The 22,306-nt window shown below is 38.0% G+C and overlaps 1 protein-coding gene and 1 non-coding gene across 3 annotated transcripts in view; both read left to right on the top strand.

Moving 5' to 3' along the window:
- USP34 (ubiquitin specific peptidase 34) overlaps positions 1-22,306 on the top strand; it is a 287,003-nt gene that overhangs the window by 166,894 nt on the left and 97,803 nt on the right. For both annotated transcript variants that reach the window (XM_066267204.1, XM_066267203.1), the window contains exons 30-33: positions 4,668-4,793; positions 14,254-14,376; positions 14,508-14,591; positions 15,095-15,181. In XM_066267204.1, coding sequence (XP_066123301.1) covers positions 4,668-4,793; positions 14,254-14,376; positions 14,508-14,591; positions 15,095-15,181 — 420 coding nt within the window. The remainder of the gene's footprint in view (positions 1-4,667; positions 4,794-14,253; positions 14,377-14,507; positions 14,592-15,094; positions 15,182-22,306) is intronic.
- On the top strand, positions 8,519-8,625 carry LOC136332641 (U6 spliceosomal RNA). The gene has a single exon (XR_010730807.1). It is a non-coding gene; the product is annotated as a U6 spliceosomal RNA (small nuclear RNA).

Here is a 22,306-nt window from a genome sequence, read left to right as displayed (position 1 = left end):
TTATTTATTAAATTTTATTTTTTTATTTTAAAGAGGAGGGAGGAAGGGGGCGGGAAGTATCAACTTATAGTTGCTTCTCATAAGTGCCTTGACCAGGCAAGGTAAGGGTTTCAAACCAGTGACCTCAGCTCTTCCAGGTTGACACTTTATCCACTGCACCACCAAATGGCAGGCAAAAAAGACCCCTTTATATATTATTTGTTCAGGGAAGATTTCTCTGAGGGAGACTCTATGTAATCTGAGGTAGAAGGATGAAAAGGAGCTAGCTAAGTGAAGAAAATGAGTAATTTGGGTAGAATAACCTGATTTCTGAAGCTCTTGATAAAAGGATGTAGGTCTAGGAATTGTTAGAGAACAAGTGAATAGAATGTGGAGGATGGTGGGAGAGTGAAATGAGAGGAATGAGATTGAGCTATCGCAGATGAGCCAAATGAGCTATCGCAAGCCATTTCTATTTTACTCTGAGTAAGGTGGACAGTATTAAAATATCTTAAGCTGAGAAAGACACATGGTCTGATTTTTGTTTTAAAGGTAATATAGGTTTGTTTGGCAAGAATAGAAAAGGTGTAAGAAACTAATATGACAATCCAAGAAAGCATTGATGGTGCCCTGAAATAAGTTGTTGCAGTGGACATAAATTAAGTGGACAGTATGTCAAAATAGCATAACTTGATCGTGAATTGGTTTAAGAGTGGAGTAAGACTTGGGTTCAGGAAGATGGAAAACAGAGATGGCAGCCAAGTTTCTTGCTTGAGTAACTAGATAGATTCCATTTGAGAAGAAGAATGGATGCATGTGGGACATCAGGTGTAGATATCTGCTAAGCCGTTGAATATGAATTTGGAGCTCAGAGAGGATGTTTGCTCTAGAGAACTAAGTTTGTGGGTTATCACTATAAAGATGGTGTTTAAATTCAGGAGTGTGTATGAGGTCACCTAAAGGAATCATTTTCAGTCCACTGACTTTGTTTTCTTAATGCCTTTAAATGGACTTATCATAAGATGTTGTTTATTGATATATCTCATCCAGTGAATCATTATTTTGAGGTTGAGTAGCAATTAATTAATAGTGGTACTTTGATGGCTTGCCTTTGATAGCTGCTTTTCTTTCTTTCCCAAGAATGTTAAGTGACTTTTTTCTGTTTCCAAAACATGTTTGGCCCTGGCCAGTTGGCTCAGTGGTAGAACATTGGCCCAGTGTGTGAATGTCCTGGGTTCGATTCCCAGTCAGGTACACAGGAGAAGTGACCATTTACTTCTCCACCTTCCCCCTCCTCTCTCTTCCTCTCTCTTCTCTCTTCTCTCTTCTCTCCTCCCCTCCTGCAGCCAGGGCTCAATTGGTTCAAGCGCATCAGCCCCAGGTGCTGAGGATGGCTCCATTGAGCCTCCACATCAGGCGCTAAAAATAGCTTGGTTGTAAGCTTGGCCCCAAATGGGCAGAGTATCAGTGCAAGATGGGGGTTGCCAGGTGAATCTCGGTTGGGGTACATGCTAGAGTTATCTATCTCCCTTCCTCTCACTTGGAAAAGTAGAAAAATAAATAAATAAAATACATATGTTTGATCATATAAACAGTGGTAGCCACTGAATTCTCTGTTTCCAGTAGTTTGGTTTCTTTTGTGGTAGCGCATTCCTAAATTCTCAAGAAATTCCCCTCTTGTTCAAGCAGAGTATTTAATAATGTATGCCCATGAACTTCCCATTGCCTTACCTTTTAAGTTTTATTCCATAAGTACGTACTTAATGACCTTTTATTTCATGTCAACACTGTATTGGCAGTTTAAAAGAGAAAGTTAATTACAAGAATTCCCAGGTTCTGGCTGGATAGCTTGGTTGGTTTGAACCTTTTCGTGATGTGCAAAGGTTGCGGGTTTGATCCCTGGTCAGGGCACATACAGGAACAGATTGATGTTTCTGTTTCTCCCTTCCTCTCTAAAATAAAAAAAAATAAAAAATAATTTGCCATTGTTCCAGGAGGGTGCTAGTGTTCTTTCTATGCAGTGTGTTATGGGAACATAAGGGAGGTAAAAAAAAAAAATTGGGGGAAGGATTTTGGAAAAGGGGAGTTTTTAATATTGGGTCCAACTGCTGAATGAAACTGAACAGAAACATTCTAGATTCACAGAAAAGTGAATGGCATGTTTGAAAAATTTAGAAGTGTGAATATAGTATGATACAAATACAAGGACAGAAAGGGAGATTGTAACCAATGCCACAAACAACCATATGAGATTTTTATTCTTTGTAAAATGTTTCCATCATCATGGAAGGTTTTATAGCAACAAAAGGAGATCATTTTCTGGGCTTTTAGAAGCAAAGTTTAGGTGTTAGTGTGGAGAAAACGAAAACCAGAGGTTTAGGATCAGTTAATAGGCCATTAGAATAGTCCACATAAAACCTAAACCAGGAGGGAAGCATTTATTTTTTAGCAGGGGTATTTTAATGAACTTCGTGGTTAAGTATGTCATTGTTGATGTAAAGTTTCTTTGTATAAGACTTGTTTGGCCTGGAAGATAGAAATAAAGGATCTTCATTGTACATGACCCATATTGTAGTGCCTTCTGATCATAACAGAACATAGTCATATGCAAATGAAAATTTTTAATTCCAAATACAATTTCTAAAATTTATTTATTGCGTTGTGGCTAGTTGGCTCAGTGGTAGAGCATTGGTGTGGTGTGTGGAAGTCCCAAGTTTGATTCCAGTCAGGGCACACAGGAGAAGTGCCCATCTGCTTCTCCACCCCTACCTCTCCCCCTTCTCTCTCTCTCTCTCTCTCTCTCTCTCTCTCTCTCTCTCTCTTCCTCTCTTGTAGCCATGGCTCAATTGGTTCGAGTGCATTAGCCCCAGACAGTGAGGATGGCACCCTGGAGCCTCTGCCTCAGGTGCTAAAAGTAGCTTGGTTGTGAGCATGGCTCCAGATAGGCAGAGCTTAGACTTCAGCCAGGAGTTGCTGGGTGGATCCTGGTTGGGCCACATGCAGGAGTCTGTCTCTCTATCCCCATTCCCCTCATTTGGAAAAAGAAGGGGAAAAATTTATTGATTGAATTTAGAGAGAGAGGAGAGTGGGGGAAAGAGTGTGAGAGAGAAGCAAGATTTGGTTTTCAACTTATTTATGCAGTCATTGCTTGATTCTTTTATGTGCCTTGACTGGGGATCCAACTCAACCATGGCACATAAGGATGATGCTCCCACCAACTGAGCTACTTGGCCAAGGCAGATTTTTTTCCTTCAAATCTTTTTTTGAAGTTTTGTCTTTTTTTTTTTTTTTTTAATTCGGTGTTTACAAAGGAATGAGTTTTATTTGACTGAAATACTTTCAATGTCATTTTCCCAACTAAAGCAAAATTATTACTTGGGTTGCTTTCTTTTTCTTTATTGGCATTGTAGAAAACAAAGTTTACCCTGAAACTGTTACCCCTAACATGCCCTTGTCTTCAATGTATACTAGCTTTATACCATTACACAAAAGAACCAAATTACTCTTTATAGATGCATAGAAAATTTCTTTGGCACTTCTTAGGCTTATTACACCCCTGCCCCCCAAAATATGACAGCAGCAATAGTAGAATAATAATATATAAATTCATACTCTGGAAAATTTCAAAACTATAAAGAAGCTTTTGCTGCTTGTTTAACTCTTGGAGTTGTGCTCTAATTAAAACGAAAAAATAAGGAAACTTGCCCACTTCTTATATACTTCCTGAACAATCTTCAACTTATCTATTATCTCAACACCTTGCAGAGTTCAAATTTAACAACTGATATAAATGGATTCTTTAGTAAAAATGATTTACTTTCCTCTTAACTCTGCTTGTCTTGATACTGAAAGATATAAGGTATGGATAGGCAAAGTAATAGGAACAGCTGTACTCTTTTTCCAAATATAAGGTTAAGAATTTAATTCACCACATTTTCATCATTCTTAGAGTACTAACCCTAATAAAAGAAATAGATGTTAGCTTTATTGAAATTTACTTGAATGTCTTTATGAAACATTCTATTCTTTTCACTTCTATTTGAAAAGTTTCCTGAGGAAAAGGGACAGAATTACAGGTCACTTTTCTTTCCAGAAAAATGTTTACAATAATAACAAGTTGAAAGACCATAATGTTGACATAACTCAATTTATTGAATAAATGTATTTATCATGTAAGAAACAGTTTATTTCCCCTGACCAGGCGGTGGCACAGTGGATAGAGCATCAGCCTGGAACACAAAGGACCCAGGTTCAAAACTCCCGCGGTCACCAGCTTGAGCACGGGTTCATCCAGCTTAAGCGTGGGCTTATCTGGCTTGAGCGTGGGATCATAGACATGACCCCATGGTTACTGGCTTGATCCCAAAGGTCATTGGGTTGAGCAAGGGGTCACTTGCTCTGCTGTAGCCCCCCAGTCAAGGCACATATGAAAAAGCAATCAGTGAACAACTAAAATGCAGTGAAGAACTGATGCTTCTCATCTCTCTCCCTTCCTGTCTTTGTCTTGTCTCTGTCTGTCCCTGTCTATCCCTCTCTCTGTCTCTCACTAAAGAAATAATTACTCACTGTTAAAGTAAGACTGTAAAATATTATCAAACTTGGTAATTAGTGATTTTATGCAAAAAAATACTTTAGTTTTTATTTTTAACCGATCCATCTTGATAAGCAAGTTTTCTTATTTAATATAGAGCTTAAGATGTGAAGAACTTCATCTTCATGCAGAAAATCTCTCTAGGCGTGTGTGGGAACTACTGATGCTTCTTCCTACATGTCCTAACATGTTGATGGCATTCCAGAATATCTCAGATGAACAGGTAAGCCCACAGAGTCTCTTTATTCTTCTGAAGGATGATACTAGTTTACATTTCTATTGGTTTTGACCTGTACTTTCAGTAAAATTTTGTTTATTTGATAGATAAAAAGTGTCAGTTCATTTTTTTGTTTATTTTATTGTATTTACATAGATTCAGGTGTCCCACTGAATACATCCCCCCCACCACATGTTCCCCTCAGCATCCCCCTTGCCTCCCTCGCCCCAACACACTCCCTCCTTTCCTCCAGGATTTGCTTTCCTGATCTCTATAACGCTGTGTTATGTGTATATAATTTTACCAATCTCTTTCCCTTCTCTGATCCCATCCTCTCATCCCCTTTCCCTCTGTCCAATTTCCCTCTGGTCCCTTTGATCCTGCCTATGTCTCTATTCCTCTCCTCAGTTCTCATTGTTCATTAGATTCCTCAAATGAGTGAGATCATATGATATTTTTCTTTTTATGCCTGGCTTATTTCACTTAGCATTATAGTTTCCAGGTCCATCCATGTTGTCAAAAAAGGTAAGATTTCCTTCTTTTTTATGACCCCGTAGTATTCCATTGTGTATATGTACCCCTGCTTTTTAATCCACTCGTCCACTGACGGACACTTGGGCTGTTTCCAGATCTTGGCTATTGTAAACAAAGCTGCAATAAACATGGGGGTGCATTTCTTCTTTTGAATCAGTGATTTGGTATTCTTAGGATATATTGCTAAAAGTGGGATAGCTGGGTCTAAAGGCAGTTCCATTTTTAATTTTTTGAGAAATCTCCGTACTGTTTTTCACAGTAGTTGCACCAGTCTGCATTCCCACCAGCAGTGCAGGAGGGTCCCCTTTTCTCCACACCCTCACCGGCACTTATTCTGTGTTGTTTTATTAATGAGTACCATTCTGACAGGTGTGAGGTGATATCTCATTGTGGTTTTAATTTGCATTTCTCTAATGATTATTGATGTTGAACTTTTTTTCATCTGCCTATTGGCCATCTGTATGTCCTCTTTGGAGAAGTGTCTATTCATTTTTTCTGCCCAGTTTTTGATTGGATTGTTTATCTTCCTGGAGTTGAGTTTTACAAGTTCTTTATAAATTTTGGTTATTAACCTCTTATTGGACATATTGTCGAATATATTCTCCCATTGCGAGGTTTGTCTTTTTATTCTGTTCTTATTGTCCTTAGCTGTGCAGAAGCTTTTTAGTTTGATATAGTCCCATTTGTTCATCCTGTCCTTTATTTCACTTGCTCATATAGATAAATCAGCAAATATATTGCTGCAAGAGATGTTGGAGAGCTTACTGCCTATGTTTTCTTCTAAGATGCTTTTGGTTTCACTACTTACATTTAAGTCTTTTATCCATTTTGAGTTTATTTTTGTGAATGGTGTAAGTTGGTGGTCTATTTTCATTTTTTACTGGTAGCTGTCCAATTTTCCTAAACACCATTTTTTAAAGAGACTGTCTTTACTCCATTGTATGCTCTTACCACCTTTGTCAAATATAAATTGTCCATAAAGGTGAGGGTTTATCTCTGGGTTCTCTGTTCTGTTCCATTGATCTGTATACCTGTTTTTATGCCAGTACCAAGCTGTTTTGAGTACAATGGCCTTATAGTATAACTTGATATCAGGAAGTGTGATAACACCCATTTTATTCTTTTTCAAGATTGCTGAGGCTATTCATGATCTTTTTGGTTCCATATGAATTTTGGGAATATTTATTCTATATCTTTGAAGTATGTCATTGGTATTTTAATAGGAATTGCATTGAATTTATAAATTGCGTTGGGTAATATAGACATTTTAATAATGTTTATTTTTTTTATCCATGAACACGGTGTATTCTTCCACTTGTTTGTATCTTCCTTGATTTCTTTTATCAATGTTTTATAATTTTCCAAGTACAAGTCTTTAATCTCCTTGGTAAAATTTACTCCTAGGCACGTTATTTTATTGTTGTTGCAATAGTGAAGGGGATTGATTTCTCAATTTCTCTTTCAGACAGAGAATTGTTGGTGAGTCTTTACAGTTTTCTATGTACAGTATCATATCATCAGCAAATAATGATAGTTTTACTTCTTTCCAATTTTGATGCCTTTTATTTCTTCTTCTTGTCTGACTGCTGTGGCTAGGACTTCCAGAATTATGTTGAATAAGAGTGGTGAAAGGGGGCACCCCTGCCTTGTTCCTGATCTTAAGGGGATTGCTTTTCATTTTTGCCCATTGAGTGTGATGTTGGCTGTGGGTTTGTCATAGATGGCCTTTATCATGTTGAGGTATGTTCCCTGTATTCCCACTTTGCTGAGAGTTTTGATCATGAACTGGTGCTGGATTTTATCAAATGCTTTTTCTGAATCTATTGATATTATCATGTGATTTTTATCCTGCCTTTTGTCTATGTGATAAACCACATTGATTGATTTGCGAATATTGTACCAGCCTTCCCACTTGATCATGATGTATGATTTTTTTCATGTATTGCCAGATCTTGTTTGCTAATATTTTGTTGAGGATTTTAGCATCTAAATTCATCAGGGATATTGGCGTATAATTTTCTTTCTTTGTATTGTCTTTGCCTGGTTTTGGAATCAGAATTATGGTCGCCTCATAAATGGAGTTTGGAAGTCTTCCCTCCTTGAATTTTTTGAAATAGCTTGAGAAGGATAGGAGTTAGTACTTTGAATATTTGGTAGAATTCACCTGTGAAGCCATCTGGCCCATGGCTTATGTTTGTTGGGAGTGTTTTGATAACTATTTCGATCTCGTTTGTTGTAAACTGTCTGTTTAGGTTTTCTGTTTCTTCCATATTGATTTTTTTGAAGATTATATGTTTCAAGGAATTTGTCCATTTCACCTAGGTTGTCTAATTTTTTGGCATACAGTTCTTCATAGTATTTGCTTAAAATCCTTTGTATTTCTACTGTGTCAGTTGTTACTTCTCCACTCTCATTTCTAATTTTATTTCAGTCCTCTCTCTGTTTTTCTTAGTGAGTCTGGTTAAAGGTTCATCAATCTTGTTTACCTTTTTAAAGAACCAGCACTTGGTTTTATTGATCTTCTGTATTGTTTATTTAGCCTCTATGTCATTTATTTCTACTCTGACCTTTATTATTTCCTTCCTTCTACTTACTCTGGGGTTTTACTTGTTATTCTTTTTCTAGTTCTTTCAGATACAGGGTTAAGTTGTATTTAAGTTTTTTCTTGCTTCCTAAGGTATGCCTGTGATGCTATGAACTTCTCTCTCAGGACTGCTTTTGCTGTGTCCCACAAATTTTGAGTTATGTTCATTTTCATTTGTTTCAAGGAAGTTTTTTATTTTTTCCTTGATCTCATTAACCCATTCGTTATTTAGTTTCCAAGTGTTTCAGTGTTTTTCAGTTTTCTATTGCAGTTGATTTCTAGTTTTCATGCCATGTGATCAGAGAATATGCTTGATATGATTTCAGTCTTCTTAAATTTATTGAGACTTGTTTTGTGTCCTAACATGTGGTCTATCCTAGAGAATGTACCATGAGCACTTGAAATGAATGTATATTCTGCTGCTTTAGGGTGAAAGGTTCTGAAGATATCTATTAAATCCAGTTGATCTAGTGTGACCCTTAATTCTGCTGTTTCTTTGTTAATTTTTTTTCTTGAGGATCTATCCAGTGATGTTAGTGGAGTATTGAAATCCCCTACTATTATAGTATTGCTGTTGATCTCGCCCTTTACATCTATCCAAATCTGCTTTATAGTGCTCGCTTCAGCAGCACATATACTAAAATTGGAACGATACAGAGAAGATTAGCATGGCCCCTGCGCAAGGATGACACGCAAATTCGTGAAGCGTTCCATATTTTGTACATTTGCCCAAAGGAGAAACTGAGGCAGAACACCGTGTGTTGCATTGAACTGCAAAACTGCAACTCTTTACTATAAAAAAAAAATCTGCTTTATATATTTGGGTGCACCTATATTAGGTGCATAGATATTTATAATGGTTATATCTTCTTGTTGGATTGCTCCCTTTATTATTATGTAGTGACCTTCTTTATCCCTTACTATAGTCTTTGTTTTAAAGTCTATTTTGTCAGATATGAGTACTGCTACCCCAGCTTTTTTTTCATTTCCATTTGCATTAAATATTTTTTTGCATCCCTTTACTTTCAGTCTATGATTATATTTTCTTTTGGGGTGGATCTCTTTTAGACAGCATATGTACGGGTCCCTTTTTTTTTTTGTGGGAGTGACAGAATCGGAGAGAGGGACAGATAGTGACAGCCAGGAAGGGGGAGAGATGAGAAACATCAGTTCATTTCAGTTCCTTAGTTGTTCATTGATTTCTCATATGTGCCTTGACTGGGGGGCTATAGCAGACTGAGTGACCACTTGTTCGAGCCAGCGACCTTGGGCTCAAGCTGGTGAGCCTTGCTCAAACCAGATGAGCACGCGCTCAAGCTGGCAACCTTGGGGTCTCAAAACCAGGTCCTCCATATCCCAGTCCGATGCTCTATCCACTGCGCCACCACCTTGTCAGGCTGTACGGGTCCTGTTTTATTATCTACGCAGCTTCCCTATGTCTTTTGATTGGGGCATTTAATCCATTTATATTTAAGGTTATTATTGATATGTAGTTGTTTATTGCCATTTTATTCTTTAAATCTACATTTCTCTTTTACTAGATTTTTTCCCTTCATTGTTCTGTTTACAACAGGCCCCTTAACATTTCTTGCAGTATTGATTTGGTTGTAATGAATTCCTTGAGTTTTTTTTGTCTGGAAAGCTTTTTATTTCTCCTATTTTAAATGATAGCCTTGCTCGATAAAGAAGTCTTGGTTGTAGGTTCTTGTTCTGCATTACTTTGAAACTTCTTGCCATTCCCTTCTGGCCTCAAGTGTTTCTGTTGAAAAGTCGGATGTCATCCTTATGGGGTTGCTTTGTGGGTTATTGCTTTTCTCTTGCAGCTTTTAGTATTCTTTCTTTATCTCTTAGCTTTGATAATTTAATTATGATGTGTTTTGGTGTAGGTCTCTTTGGGTTCCTCTTTAATGGGATTTTCTGTGCTGCTTGAACTTGTGTGACTTTCTTTCATCAATTTAGGGAAGTTTTCAGCTATAATTTCTTCAACCAGATTTTATATCCCTTGTTTTTATCTTCTTCAGGAACCCCTGTGATACGGATGTTGTTTCTCTTCATGTTGTCACAGAGCTCTCTTAGAGTTTTCTCATACTTTTTGATCCTCTTTTTTTTTTTTTTTTTTTGCTGTTCTGCTTTTGTGCTTTTGCTTATCTTGTCCTATAAGTTGCTGATTCAGTCCTCAGCTTCATCCAGCCTGCTTTCATTCCTTCTAGGGTAGTCTTCATTTCTTATATTATGTTTGTCATTTCTGTCTGGTTCTTTTTTATGATTTCAATGTCCTTTTTGATGCATACTATGTCTTTGTTTAGGTGCTCATTATGTCCATCTATTGTTGCCCTAAGATCCTTGAGTATCCTAACAATCATTATTCTAACCTCTGCATCTGGTATCTTAGCTATTTCCATCTCATTCAGTTTTTTTTCTGGGGATTTCTCTTGTTGATTCATTTGAATTGCATTCTATCTTCCCATCTTGTCTCTGTATAAACTGCTCCTTTGGATGTGTTGTTTGTGTAGTAGCAGAGTATAGGGTTGGTGTTGTCTACCTCCAGCTTTCAGTTGTGTTGTTTCTAGACCTTGGGTTGGCCTCAGCTGTTACTTGTAGTCAGTCCACTGTAGGCTACTTGTCTGCTGCTACTGCTCTTTTTGCTATTTGTGTCAGCATTTTCTGTGTCTTAGCTGGGTCAGGTGTGAGGAGCCTTTCCTTAAGATACTGCTCTAACTAGGGTTATTTCCTGAGCTGATGCTCTCTGTATCTGCCCACTGGATGTACCAGGCCTGGACCTCCCTGGCCAGAACCTGGTATAGACTAGTGGGGGTCTCTACTTATGACTGGCCCTTAATAACCTTCTTGGAGCTACAGGCGATCCAGAATTTGTGGCTGCCTCTGCTGGGCCCTGATGCCGTTGTAAATATCAGCTACACTCCTAGGCTGGCTTTTATCTATTCTTGGCCAGTGTGTGTGGCCTCTCTATTCCCAAGGTGTGGTCTTTCCATCGGTTCCCAGCTGCCACAGCCTCCTCAGGCACCAACACTGCCAGATGTGTGGCTTGCGGCTGCAGTTTGGGCTGCCCTGCATGTGCTGGGGACTCCTCGCCTTGCCAGGCTCTGCTACCTTGTGGGTGTGCGGGGGCTCCCCTCTGGGCTCTTCCCCTCACTGTCACCATGCGGGCCAGGCTGCCGGGCTCTCCCCCCCACCCCCCTACCCCCGTGGGTGCAAAAGACCCCTCTCCAGTCTCCGCCCCCTCACAGGTGCAGGGACGCCTCCCCCCCACCCGGTTCCACCCTCTGTGGAGCACAGGAGGCCTCTCCAGGTTCCGCTTTTCCCTACTGCTGCTCCCCACCACCACCACATGGTCTGCTTCACTGTGCTCTGCCCTCCACCACTGTGCCAGTTGAGCACCGCAGCCACTGCCGCAGCCAGGCTCTCCTGCCCTTTGGAGGGTACTCAGTAGTATGGGGGAGGGGGCGGGGTATCCCAGACCTCAGCACTCAAAGCCTATGTCCCTGATGTGCCCCCTGCTTCTAAGTGTCTTTTTGCACTGACTAGAGCAGGAGAGCCTCTTGTGGGCGAGGTAATTGTTTCCCTTTGCTGGCTTGGTTCTCCTAGGAAAAATGGGCACTTTAGGCTTTGGAGTAACTTAGTACATGGGTCAGGGTGGCTGTCCCCCACAATCTCTCCCTGTGCCGCCGAGACTACACCCTCCTCTCCTAACTCCAGTCCTCTTAGCGTTCTCCCGCTCCCGGATCACTGGATAAGTGGCTGTGAATTAGGTTTTCTCTGCGGTTCCTTCAAGACGGAGCCTTGGTCTGAGAATTTTGCCTCCCTCCCGCAAACAGAAACCCGATTCTTCTTTCAGCTAAATACTGTCCCTACGCCTCTTCTAGACTATGTGGCTCTAGGCTGGGGTTTTGGTCCTGGGGCTGAGAACCCACAACTCTCACGGCAACCCTCCCTGCTGCAAGAGACCTTCTGAGCTGCCTCTCACCCTTTCCGCGTCTCTGCCCTTCCTACCAGTCTCGGTGTGGCTTCTTCCGTGATGCTTGGTTATAGATTCCTCTTAGTTTAGTCCAGAGTTGGTTTTTTAAGATGGTTATTCCCAAATTAAGTAATCCACTTTGGTTCTGGGACATGGGAGTTGTAACTTCTACCTACTTTGTTGCCATTTTCCTGGCCTCCCTAGTTTGTTTTAATGTTTATTTAAATATTAGTGATGTTGAATGATATAGGCCAAATATAAAACCAAGAATGTTTTACTAAAGTTATCTTTAGAAAATATAGATTTGCCTTTATATTAGCAATTTTTCATATTATTATATGTTCTGAATAGTACTTAGTTTTGACAACAAAAATGTTTTAGAAAAGATACAGTATGATTTGATGACATGCAGCAGTGCTTGTTTTAAATGCTCGTACAGTCAACTGATAAAATTGGGGAGGGGGATGAGGCTAATAAAGCTAATATATATTGTTAATTTTCTACAGGGGCATGACCTCTCACATGTGTGTTAGGTATCATTATAAAGGCATGTGTTAAAATTAGAGATTACGGCCCTGGCTGGTTGGCTCAGCGGTAGAGCATCGGCCTGGCGTGCGGGGGACCCGGGTTCGATTCCCGGCCAGGGCACATAGGAGAGGCACCCATTTGCTTCTCCACCCCCCCCCTCCTTCCTCTTTGTCTCTCTCTTCCCCTCCTGCAGCCAAGGCTCCATTGGAGCAAGGATGGCCCGGGCGCTGGGGATGACTCCTTGGCCTCTGCCCCAGGCGCAAGAGTGGCTCTGGTCGCGGCAGAGCGACGCCCCAGAGGGGCAGAGCATCGCCCCCTGGTGGGCAGAGCGTCGCCCCTGGTGGGCGTGCAGGGTGGATCCCGGTCGGGCGCATGCGGGAGTCTGTCTGACTGTCTCTCTCTGTTTCCAGCTTCAGAAAAATACAAAAAAAAAATAAAATTAGAGATTACTTTTTTTACTTTAAGTGAGAGGATGCGAGATGGTGAGACAGACTCCCGAATGTACCCTGACCAGGATCCACCCAGCAATCCCCATCTGAGTCAGTGTTCAAATCAACAGAGCTATTTTTAGCGCCTGAGGCTAACATGCTTAAGCCAACGGAGCTATCCTCAGTAGCTGGGACTGGCACTTGAACCACTCGAGCCACTGACTGTGGAAAGGGAAGATGGAGAGAAGCAGATGGTTGTTTTTCTTGAGTTCCCTGACTGGGAATCAAACCTGTGATGTCTGTAAACCAGGCTAATGCTCTATCCACTGAGTCAACCTGCCAGAGCAAGATTACTTTTTTAAAGCAGTATAATGGGTTGCTTTCTGGAGATACGAATAGAATACCTAGAGGATGAATGGAAAAACAATGTTTTAATATCATACTAATAGTTACTTATGATTTGGGACTTTGTCATTTGATTTCAGAAGGGCCTATATCTTTAATGACTTAGAAGTGAAGAAGGTAGGCCTGGAAAATGGTGGTTCATGGCTCAGAGTAGCTCTAATAATATTGTTAAAGGTGTACACTAAGTGTGAGTAACAATTTCATAACTGGAGAATAGAAAAGAACAATATTTTTAAATGTATGTATGTGCATATGCTTTTTTTATTTTTTAAAGATTTATTTATTGATTTTTAGGTGAGTGGGTAGAGAGAGAGAGAGGAGGGGAAAGAGTAGGAAGCATCAGCCCACAGTAGTTGCTTGTCATTTGTGCCTTGACCAAGCAAGCTCAGAGTTTCAAACCGGTGACCTCAGCATTCCAGGTCAAGGCTTTATCCACTTTGCCACCACAGGTCAGGCTACCAACCTATTTAAAGGTCACATGCGGCCTTACCTGTGGTGGCGCAGTGAATAAAGTATCGGCCTGGAATGATGAGATCATTTGTTTGAAACCTCAGGCTTGTCCAGTCAGGGCACATATGAGAAGCAATCAGTGAAGAACTACAGTGAAGCTACTATGATCTCTGTAAATCAATTAAATATCTTTAAATGGGCTGGTGGTGGAACTTACAAATATTGAACATAGATTTTACTATGTCTGTATTCTTAAAATTTTACACATTTAGCTAGGCTGCAATGTTTTTTTATTGGTCAGTTGTTAAATATATTCAACTGTTGTGAAAGTTAACAAGATACAATTTTTTTCTATTCTGTTGGTGTATTAATTTTAACAAATTTATTGAATAATGGTGTTTTAAGCATAGCGTTAGTACCAGTTTGTCTTCATATGTTTGAATAAACATCAATATATATGTAATATTTGAGTTTTTATATAGTGTCAATTTTTTTAATTTTGGTGGGTTCCCTTAAGTTGGTGTGAAAAACTTAAAGGTTTCTTTTTATTATTAATTTAAGAATAATGATGGGCTTAATTGGAAAGAACTTCTGAAAATTAAGAGTGCTCACAAGCTATTATATGCCCTGGAAATTATTGAAGCACTGGGAAAACCTAACAGAAGAATAAGAAGAGAGTCAACGGTAATTGCATTTTCATTATTATCATTACGGTAACAAAGGTAACACAATTCTGGAACAAAATTCCAGAATTGTGTTACCTTTTAATGCCAGAATAATTTTTTCTCTTACTATTATTTTTGCCTTTCCCATAGGGAAGTTACAGTGATCTTTATCCAGATTCTGATGATTCAAGTGAGGATCAAGTGGAAAATAGTAAAAATTCCTGGAGTTGCAAGGTTTGATCATGTGTTTTGCAGTATATTGATAAAAATAATTTATTTCTAATTTCCCAAAATTAGGTGTCATAATTATTAATTGGTTTTAAATTAATTTACTCTTAAAGGTTAGCTTAAAAATTAGGTATTATTAGGTATTATTCTCAATCACTGATTATATCAACATTAGTGCCTTGGTTGCTTCTATTTTTAGCACTTAAATGTTTTCTTCATTGGAATACTGTGTTAGGACATTCCAGTATCTGGGATTAAATGGTCAGTGGAATATAAAGAGACAGTGTAGATTTTTGCAGGAATCTTCTTTAAAAATTCTTGAAAGTAGGCTATATGTTATTACTTTGTATATAAGTTATTTTGGTTAAGTGAAAGAAATTTCTTAAATGAAAGATACAATATTTTACTTACAGACATATACACATACCCAGTTACTGAATCAAAAAACAGGTCTTTTTTACATTATGTAGCTGATTTTCTCTTACCATTATGTTCTTAATTACTTACAGTTTGTTGCTGCTGGAGGGCTTCAACAGTTATTAGAAATTTTTAATTCTGGAATTCTGGAGCCTAAAGATCAGGAATCCTGGACTGTGGTAAGTAAAAAATTCACTGTTTTAGCCAATTAACAATAGTTTTTTGGGTTTTTTTGTTGTTGAGAGATGGATAGAGAGACAGACTCCTACATGTGCCCCAACTGGGATCCACCTGGCAAGCCTCAACTTGGGCCAATGCTTGAATTAACCAAGCTATTCTCAGTGCCTGAGGCCAATGTTTAGACCAGCCGAGCCACTGGCTGGGCGAGGGGAAGAGAGAGTGAAGGAGCCTGGGAGGGGAAGAGAAGCAGATGGTTGCTTCTCATATGTACCCTGACCAGAACTTCCACGATGGGCCAACAACACTCTATCTACTGAGCCAACCAGCCAGGGCAATAGTTATTCTATTTTAATTAAGCATTTTCATTTCCTATTAGCAAGTATAAATTTTGCTACATTACTGTAGCAAAGGAGACTATGTAGGATTGTAGAAATAGTTTATTATTTGAGAAGTAATTTAAAATATAGGGTCTGATAAAGTATGCAATGAGTTCTTCATGTCAACTCTGTTAAAAATTTTTCATTGCTAAAATTAATGACACTGAACTATATATCTAGTCATAAACATGTTTTCATTAGGTTGAAAAATTATGTATTGTTTATATAGTCAAACTTTGGATGATTTTTTAAAAACTCAGTGTTATTATGTATTTAAAATTTTTATTTATTGATTTGAGAGAGAGAATGCACACAGGAAAGAAAGAAACATTGTTTTGTTCTAGTAACATATGCATTAATTGGTTGATTCTTGTATGTGCCCTGATCTGGAATCAAACCCACAGCTTTTCATTTTGAGATGATGCACTAACCAGCTGAGCTACTTGGCTGGGGCTGAATTTGAAAACATTTTTTCATTTTGTTTTTACCCTTTTTTTCTTTATAGCAGTACTAAAAATGTCTTGTTGGACCATTTTTTGACTATTCTGCAGTGAAATGGGTATAGAAGTAGAAAGTAAGCCTTTGCAATTTTTATAGCAGTATGACGTTGCTGCTGTATTTTTTTTTTAAGTTTTTTTTTTATTATTATTATTTAGTTTTTCTTTACAGGGACAAAGAGAGAGAGAGGGATAGATAGGGACAGACAGGAACGGAGAGAGATGAGAAGCATCAATCATCAGTTTTTCATTGCGACACTAGTTGTTCATTGATTGCTTTCTCATATGTGCCTTGACCGCAGACCTTCAGCAGACCGAGTAACCAACCCCTTGCTTGAGCCAGCGACCTTGGGTCCAAGCTGGTGAGCATTTTTTATTTTGCTCAAGCCAGATGAGCCCGCGCTCCAGCTGGCGACCTCGGGGTCTCGAACCTGGGTCCTCGGCATCCCAGTCCAACGCTCTATCCACTGCGCCACCGCCTGGTCAGGTGCTGCTGTATTTTTTTTACAGCATTTTACAAGATTGTTGGTCCTGAACAAAATGAAAAATTTAAGAATAGTGCTTTACTACAATTAACTTGAAGAAGCACTGTTCTATATTAGGAAAATCCAATCACTTGTGGAATATTAAAAAATTCATAATGCTGTATTGCACAGTCTGGTTTTAAACCCAATGGAAATGATGCTCCGTCTCCTGACCAACAAAACAGAGTAACATTATCAGACATTCCTTTTCAACATTAATTTCTTAGTACTTGTTTTTTAGAATTACCTTGGAACCTAGGAGTCTGATGTTCTTGACTTGATATCAGTTGCTATTACCTCTAAAAGGTTAATGAGAAAAATACATTTAGAATACATTGTTTTCTTACCACTGGTTTTAATACTTTGCAAAATGCAAAAGTTGACAAGGAATCACATTAAATAATTTTTATGTTTCCTTTGAAATTTTGGATACTTTTATGACATACTCCTTATAAGAAAAATTTATTGCCATATCTCACACATAGCCAGCCTAGCAATGTCTGAAATGCCAACCATGTCTGAGACACAGATTACTTTGAGTCAGCTGATATAGCCTCTATTTATGCATCTCTGTTAATACATTACAAATATAATTAGAATCATTCTTATTTCTTAACCAGTTTTACTTTTTTCTTTAAAACATTTTCTTTTCTCATTGATTTAAGGGGTTAGGGGAAAGGAAAGAGAAAGAGAAGTATGAATTTGTTGTTCTACTTAGTTGTTCCATTTAGTTGTGTACTCATTGGTTGCTTTTCTTGTATGTGCCCTGATTAGGGATGCAACCTGTGACCTCAGCACTCTGGGACGATGCTCTATCCATTGAGTGGCCAGGGCCACTTTTTTCTTTTAAAATGAACCTAGTTGAGGTATACTTTTAAATATATCTTTAATATATTCACAGAGTTGTACAACCATTACCACTAATTCTAGAGCAATTTCATCCTTCCAAAAGAAACCCCATACTTGTTAGCAATCAATCCTCATTTTCCCCCAAATGTTTGTGTCCTGGGCAATCGCTAATATGATCTACTTTATATCTATGGGTTTGCCTGTTGTAGACGTGTTATATAATTGAAACCATTGGATATATATTTGGTTCTTTGTGACTGATTTTTTACATTTAAAATTACATTTTCAGGGTTCATCCTTGGAAGTAGTATGTTATCCAAGGGTCATGATTGATGACTGTGTTTTCTTTAAGAATTTTATAATTTTAGCTCTTAAATTTGATCTGTTTTAAGTTTTATGTCTTATGAAGTTGACGTATACTTTCCACACAGTAAATAATGCACTTATTTACAAATTATTGTTCCGGTTTTGAAAAATGTGTATGCTTGTGTTATCCTCAAACACATTTGAGAGAGAATATTTTTGTTACCTCAGAGGTTTTATCCTGCCCTTTTATAATCAGTTCTTCCCCTTCTCCCAGCCAATCACTGCTCTGCTTTCTGTTGCTATAGATTAGATTTGTATTTTATAGAATTTCATGTAAATAGAGTAATAATGGTATATTCTCTTTTGTATCTGGTTTATTTCACTCAGCATGTATTTTGAGTTTGATAAGCGTTGCATGTATTGGTAGTTTGATTTTTTGTTTTTTTTGTTTGTTTTTAAGTGAGAGGAGGGGAGATAGTGAGACAGACTCCAACATGTGCCCCCACCGTGATCCACCAGCAACTTTGGTCTGGGGCCTATGCTCAAATCAACTGAGCTATTTTTAGTGCCTGAGGCTGACATGCTGAGATCAATCAAGCTATCCTCAGTGTGCCCAGGGCTGATGCTAGAACCAGTTGAGCCACTGGCTGCAGGAGGGGAAGAAGGAGAGAAGGGGGAGAGGGAGAGGTAGAGAAGCGGATGGTTGCTTCTCTTGTGTGCCCTGACCAGGAATCAAACCCTGGGATGTCTGTATGCTGGGCCAATGCTTTACCACTGAGCCAACCCACTAGGGCCAGTATTTTGTGTTTTATTGCTGAGTAAGATGCTCATTGTATTATTTTTATTGCTGAGTAGATGCTACTACTTATTTTTGCATTCATCTATTGATGGACATTCGAGTTAACAATTTTGGGCTAATTTGAATAAAACTGATATATACAGTCATATACAAGTCTTTTTTGGGTATATGTGTTTTTGTTTTTCTTGAGTAAATACAAAGTAAAGAAATTGCAAGTAATATGGTAAGTATAAGATTAACTTTATAAGAAGCTGCCAAACTGTTTCCAGAGGAGTTGTACCGTGCTCCATATGAGATTTCCATTTGTTTCACATTCTCATTGTTACTTGGTATGGTTATTCTTTGTAATTTCAGCCATTCTATTGTGTATGTAGTATTATCTTGAAGTTTTATTTTGCCCTTTTCTAGTGAATAATGATGGTGAGCATCTTTTCATGCGCTTATTTACTGTATTGATTTTTTTTACTAACACACATGAAATTTATCATCTTGACTTTTTAAGTGTATATAGTGCAGTAGTATTAAATATATTCATATTGTTGTGCAACTATCACTAGTATCCATCCTTGAACTGCTTTCACCTTATAAAACTGAGATACTGTATCTATTAAATAGTAACTCCCCATTCCTCCTTCCCTCCAGCCATTTGCAATTCTGTCTCTATGATTTTAACTAGTCTAAGTACTTCATATAAGTGGAATTATACAGTATTTGTCTCTTTGTGTGTGGCATATTTCACTTAATAAAATGTCCTGAAGCATCATTTCTGTGGCACCTTGCGGAATTTCCTTCCATTTTAAGCCAAAGAGTATTCCTTTGTATCTGTGTACCACATTTTGCTTGTCCATTTATCTGTTGATGGACACTTGGGTTTCTTCTGTGTTTCAGCTGTTGTGAATAAAGGCACTAGGATAATGGGTGTACAGATATGTTTTAGATGATGCTTTAAATTTTGGGGGTTATATACCTTAAAGTGGAATTCCTGGGTTATATGGTAATACTATTTTCAATTTTTTGAGGAACTGCTTTTCTGTTTTTTTATAGTGACTGTACCATTTTACATTCCCAATATACATAAGGGTTTCAGTTTCTCCATATCTTAACCAACACTTTCATTTTCTGTTTTTTTAATAGAAGCTATCCTAATGGTTGTGAGATGGTATCTCATTGTAGTTTTTGTTTGCTTGTTTATTTAGAGAGAGGAAGAGAGAGAAGCTGACAGGAAGAGAGAGAAATCAGAAACATCAACTTATAACTGTGTCACTTCAGTTGTTCATTAATTGCTTCTCATATGTTCCTTGATGGCTCCAGCCAAGCCAGTGGCGCCCCCCCCCCCCCCTTGCTCAGGCCAGACCTTGGGCTTCAAGCCAGTAACCATGGGATCATAATGATCCCATGCTCAAGCCAGTGACCCTTTGCTCAAGCTAGTAACCCTGCGTTCAAGCTGGATGATGATCTCAGGGTTTCAAACTTAGTTGGGACTTCAGTGTCCCAGGTCAGTGCTCTCTCCGCTGTGCAATCACTAGTCAGGCTCATTGTAGTTGTAATTTGTGATTCCTTAATGACTAGTGAAGTTAATTATCTCTTAATGTGCTTATTGGCCATTTATATGTCATCATTGAAAAATATCTATTCAAGTCCTTTTCCTATTTTTGAAGGTGGCTGTTTGGTTTTTTTGTTGTTGTTGAGTTTTAGAAGTTCTTTATATATTATGGATAGTAATCCTTTATCAAATATATAATTTTCAAATATTTTCTCCCATTTTGTGCATTGCCTTTTTACTCTAAATAATCTTCTGATGTACAAAATTTTTAAATTTTCATGAACTCTAGTTTGTCTGTTTTTTCTTTTGTTATCTGTGCCTTTGATATTCTGAAAATATTGCCAAATTCAATGTCATAAAGCTTTTATCCTATATTTTCTTCCAGAGTTTTACCTGTTTAGATGTTATATTTAGGACCTTGATTCACTTTGAGTTAATTTTTGTGTATGTGTTAAGTAAGGGTCCCACTTCAATCTTTTTTCATGTTGACATTCAGGTTTCTCAGCATTTCCAGAAAAAGCTTTCCTCATTGAATGGTCTTGGCACCTTTGTCAGAAATCATTGACCATATATGTGAGGGATTATTTCTTTGCTCTCTATTCCATTTTATGAGTCTTTATACCAATAATGTGTTGTGTCGATTACTATAGCTTTGTATCAAGATTTGCTATTGGGAAGTGTAAGTCCTCCAGGTTTTTTCTTTTGTTCCTTTTGGCTATTTGGGATCCTTTAAGTTCTATTTGAATTTTAGGATTTTTTTTTTTTTTTGGTTTCTGCAAAAAACATCAATAGTATAGCCTGATCTGTAGTGGCACAATGAATCAAATGTTGACCTAGAATGCTGGGGTTGCCGGTTTGAAACCCCAGGCTTGCTCTGTCATGGCACATATGAGAAGCAAGTACTATGAATTCATGTTTCTCATTCCTCCCCCACCCCTTTCTCTTTCTCTTCTCTTCTCTTCAAAATCAATCAATAAAATCTTAAGGGGGGAAAAATCAGTACTATTGTTATGAATTGCAATGAATCTGTGGATTACTTTCGGTACTCTTGATTTTTTAATCATATTAATTTTTCCAATGTATGAACACGGAATGTATTTCCATATATTTATACTTTAATTTTTTTTATTTTTATTTTTTTTTTAGTGTGCAAGAGAGAGAGAGAGAGACAGACAGACAGGAAGAGAGAGCAATGAGAATCAATGAGAGCAATCAACTCATAGTTGAAGCATCTTTGTTGTTCATTGCTTTCTTTCTCATATGTGCCTTGACCTGGGAGGCTGCACCTGAGCCAGTGACCCTTTGCTCAAGCCAGCAGCCGTGGGGTCATGTTTATAATTCCACGCTCAAATCTGGCGACCCTGCACTCAAACTGGTGAGCCCTTGCTCAAGCCAGATGAGCCACACTCAAGGCAGCAACCTTGGGGTTTCAGACCTGGGTCTTCAGCATCCCAGGCTGGCACTCCATCCCCTGTGCCATTGCCTTTCATTTCTTTCAGCAATATTTTGTAGTTTTCATTAAAGTCTTTTTCCTCTTTGGTTAATTTCTAAGTATTTGATTCTTTTTTGATACTATTTTAAGTGGAATTGTTTTTATAATTTTTTTATATGTTGTTTATGTATAGAAATACAACTGAATTTTGTGTTGACTTTGTGCCAGCAACTTTGCTTATTCATTTATTAATTTTAAGAGCCTATTTGTGGAGTCTTTAGTGTTTTTTACATAGAAAGTCACATCATTTATAAACAGATTATTTTACTTCCTTTTTTTCCACTTTGGATGTTTTTTATTTCTATTTCTTGCTTAATTGGTTGGGCCAAAACTTTCAATTGGATTGTTAGAAGTGGAGAAAGCAGCCTTATTACTGATCGTAGAGGAAAAGTTTTCAGTCTTTTAACATTGAGTATGATTTACATAATGAGTTTTTCATATATGGCTTTTTTATGTTGAGGTAGTTTGCTTGTATTCCCTATTTTGTTGAGTGTTTTAGAACTAAAAGTTGTTGAATTTTGTCAGTTGTTTTTTCTGCATCAATTAAGATGCTCATGTGGTCTTTTTATTTTGTTGATGTGGTGTATTACATTGATTGGTTTTTGTATTTTGAGTCATTCCAAGAATAAATCCTACTTGATCATGGTGTATAATCCTTTTCATATGTTGCTGAATTCTGTTTGCTAATGTTTTGTTGATTTTTGCATTAATGTTTATAAGGGATTTTGGTCTGGAGT

The sequence above is a fragment of the Saccopteryx bilineata genome, chromosome 3 (assembly GCF_036850765.1).
Source record: "Saccopteryx bilineata isolate mSacBil1 chromosome 3, mSacBil1_pri_phased_curated, whole genome shotgun sequence".
Lineage (NCBI taxonomy): Eukaryota > Metazoa > Chordata > Mammalia > Chiroptera > Emballonuridae > Saccopteryx > Saccopteryx bilineata.
The sequence above is the reverse complement of the archived record's forward strand: the minus strand, read 5'-3'. Positions and strand labels throughout refer to the sequence as shown.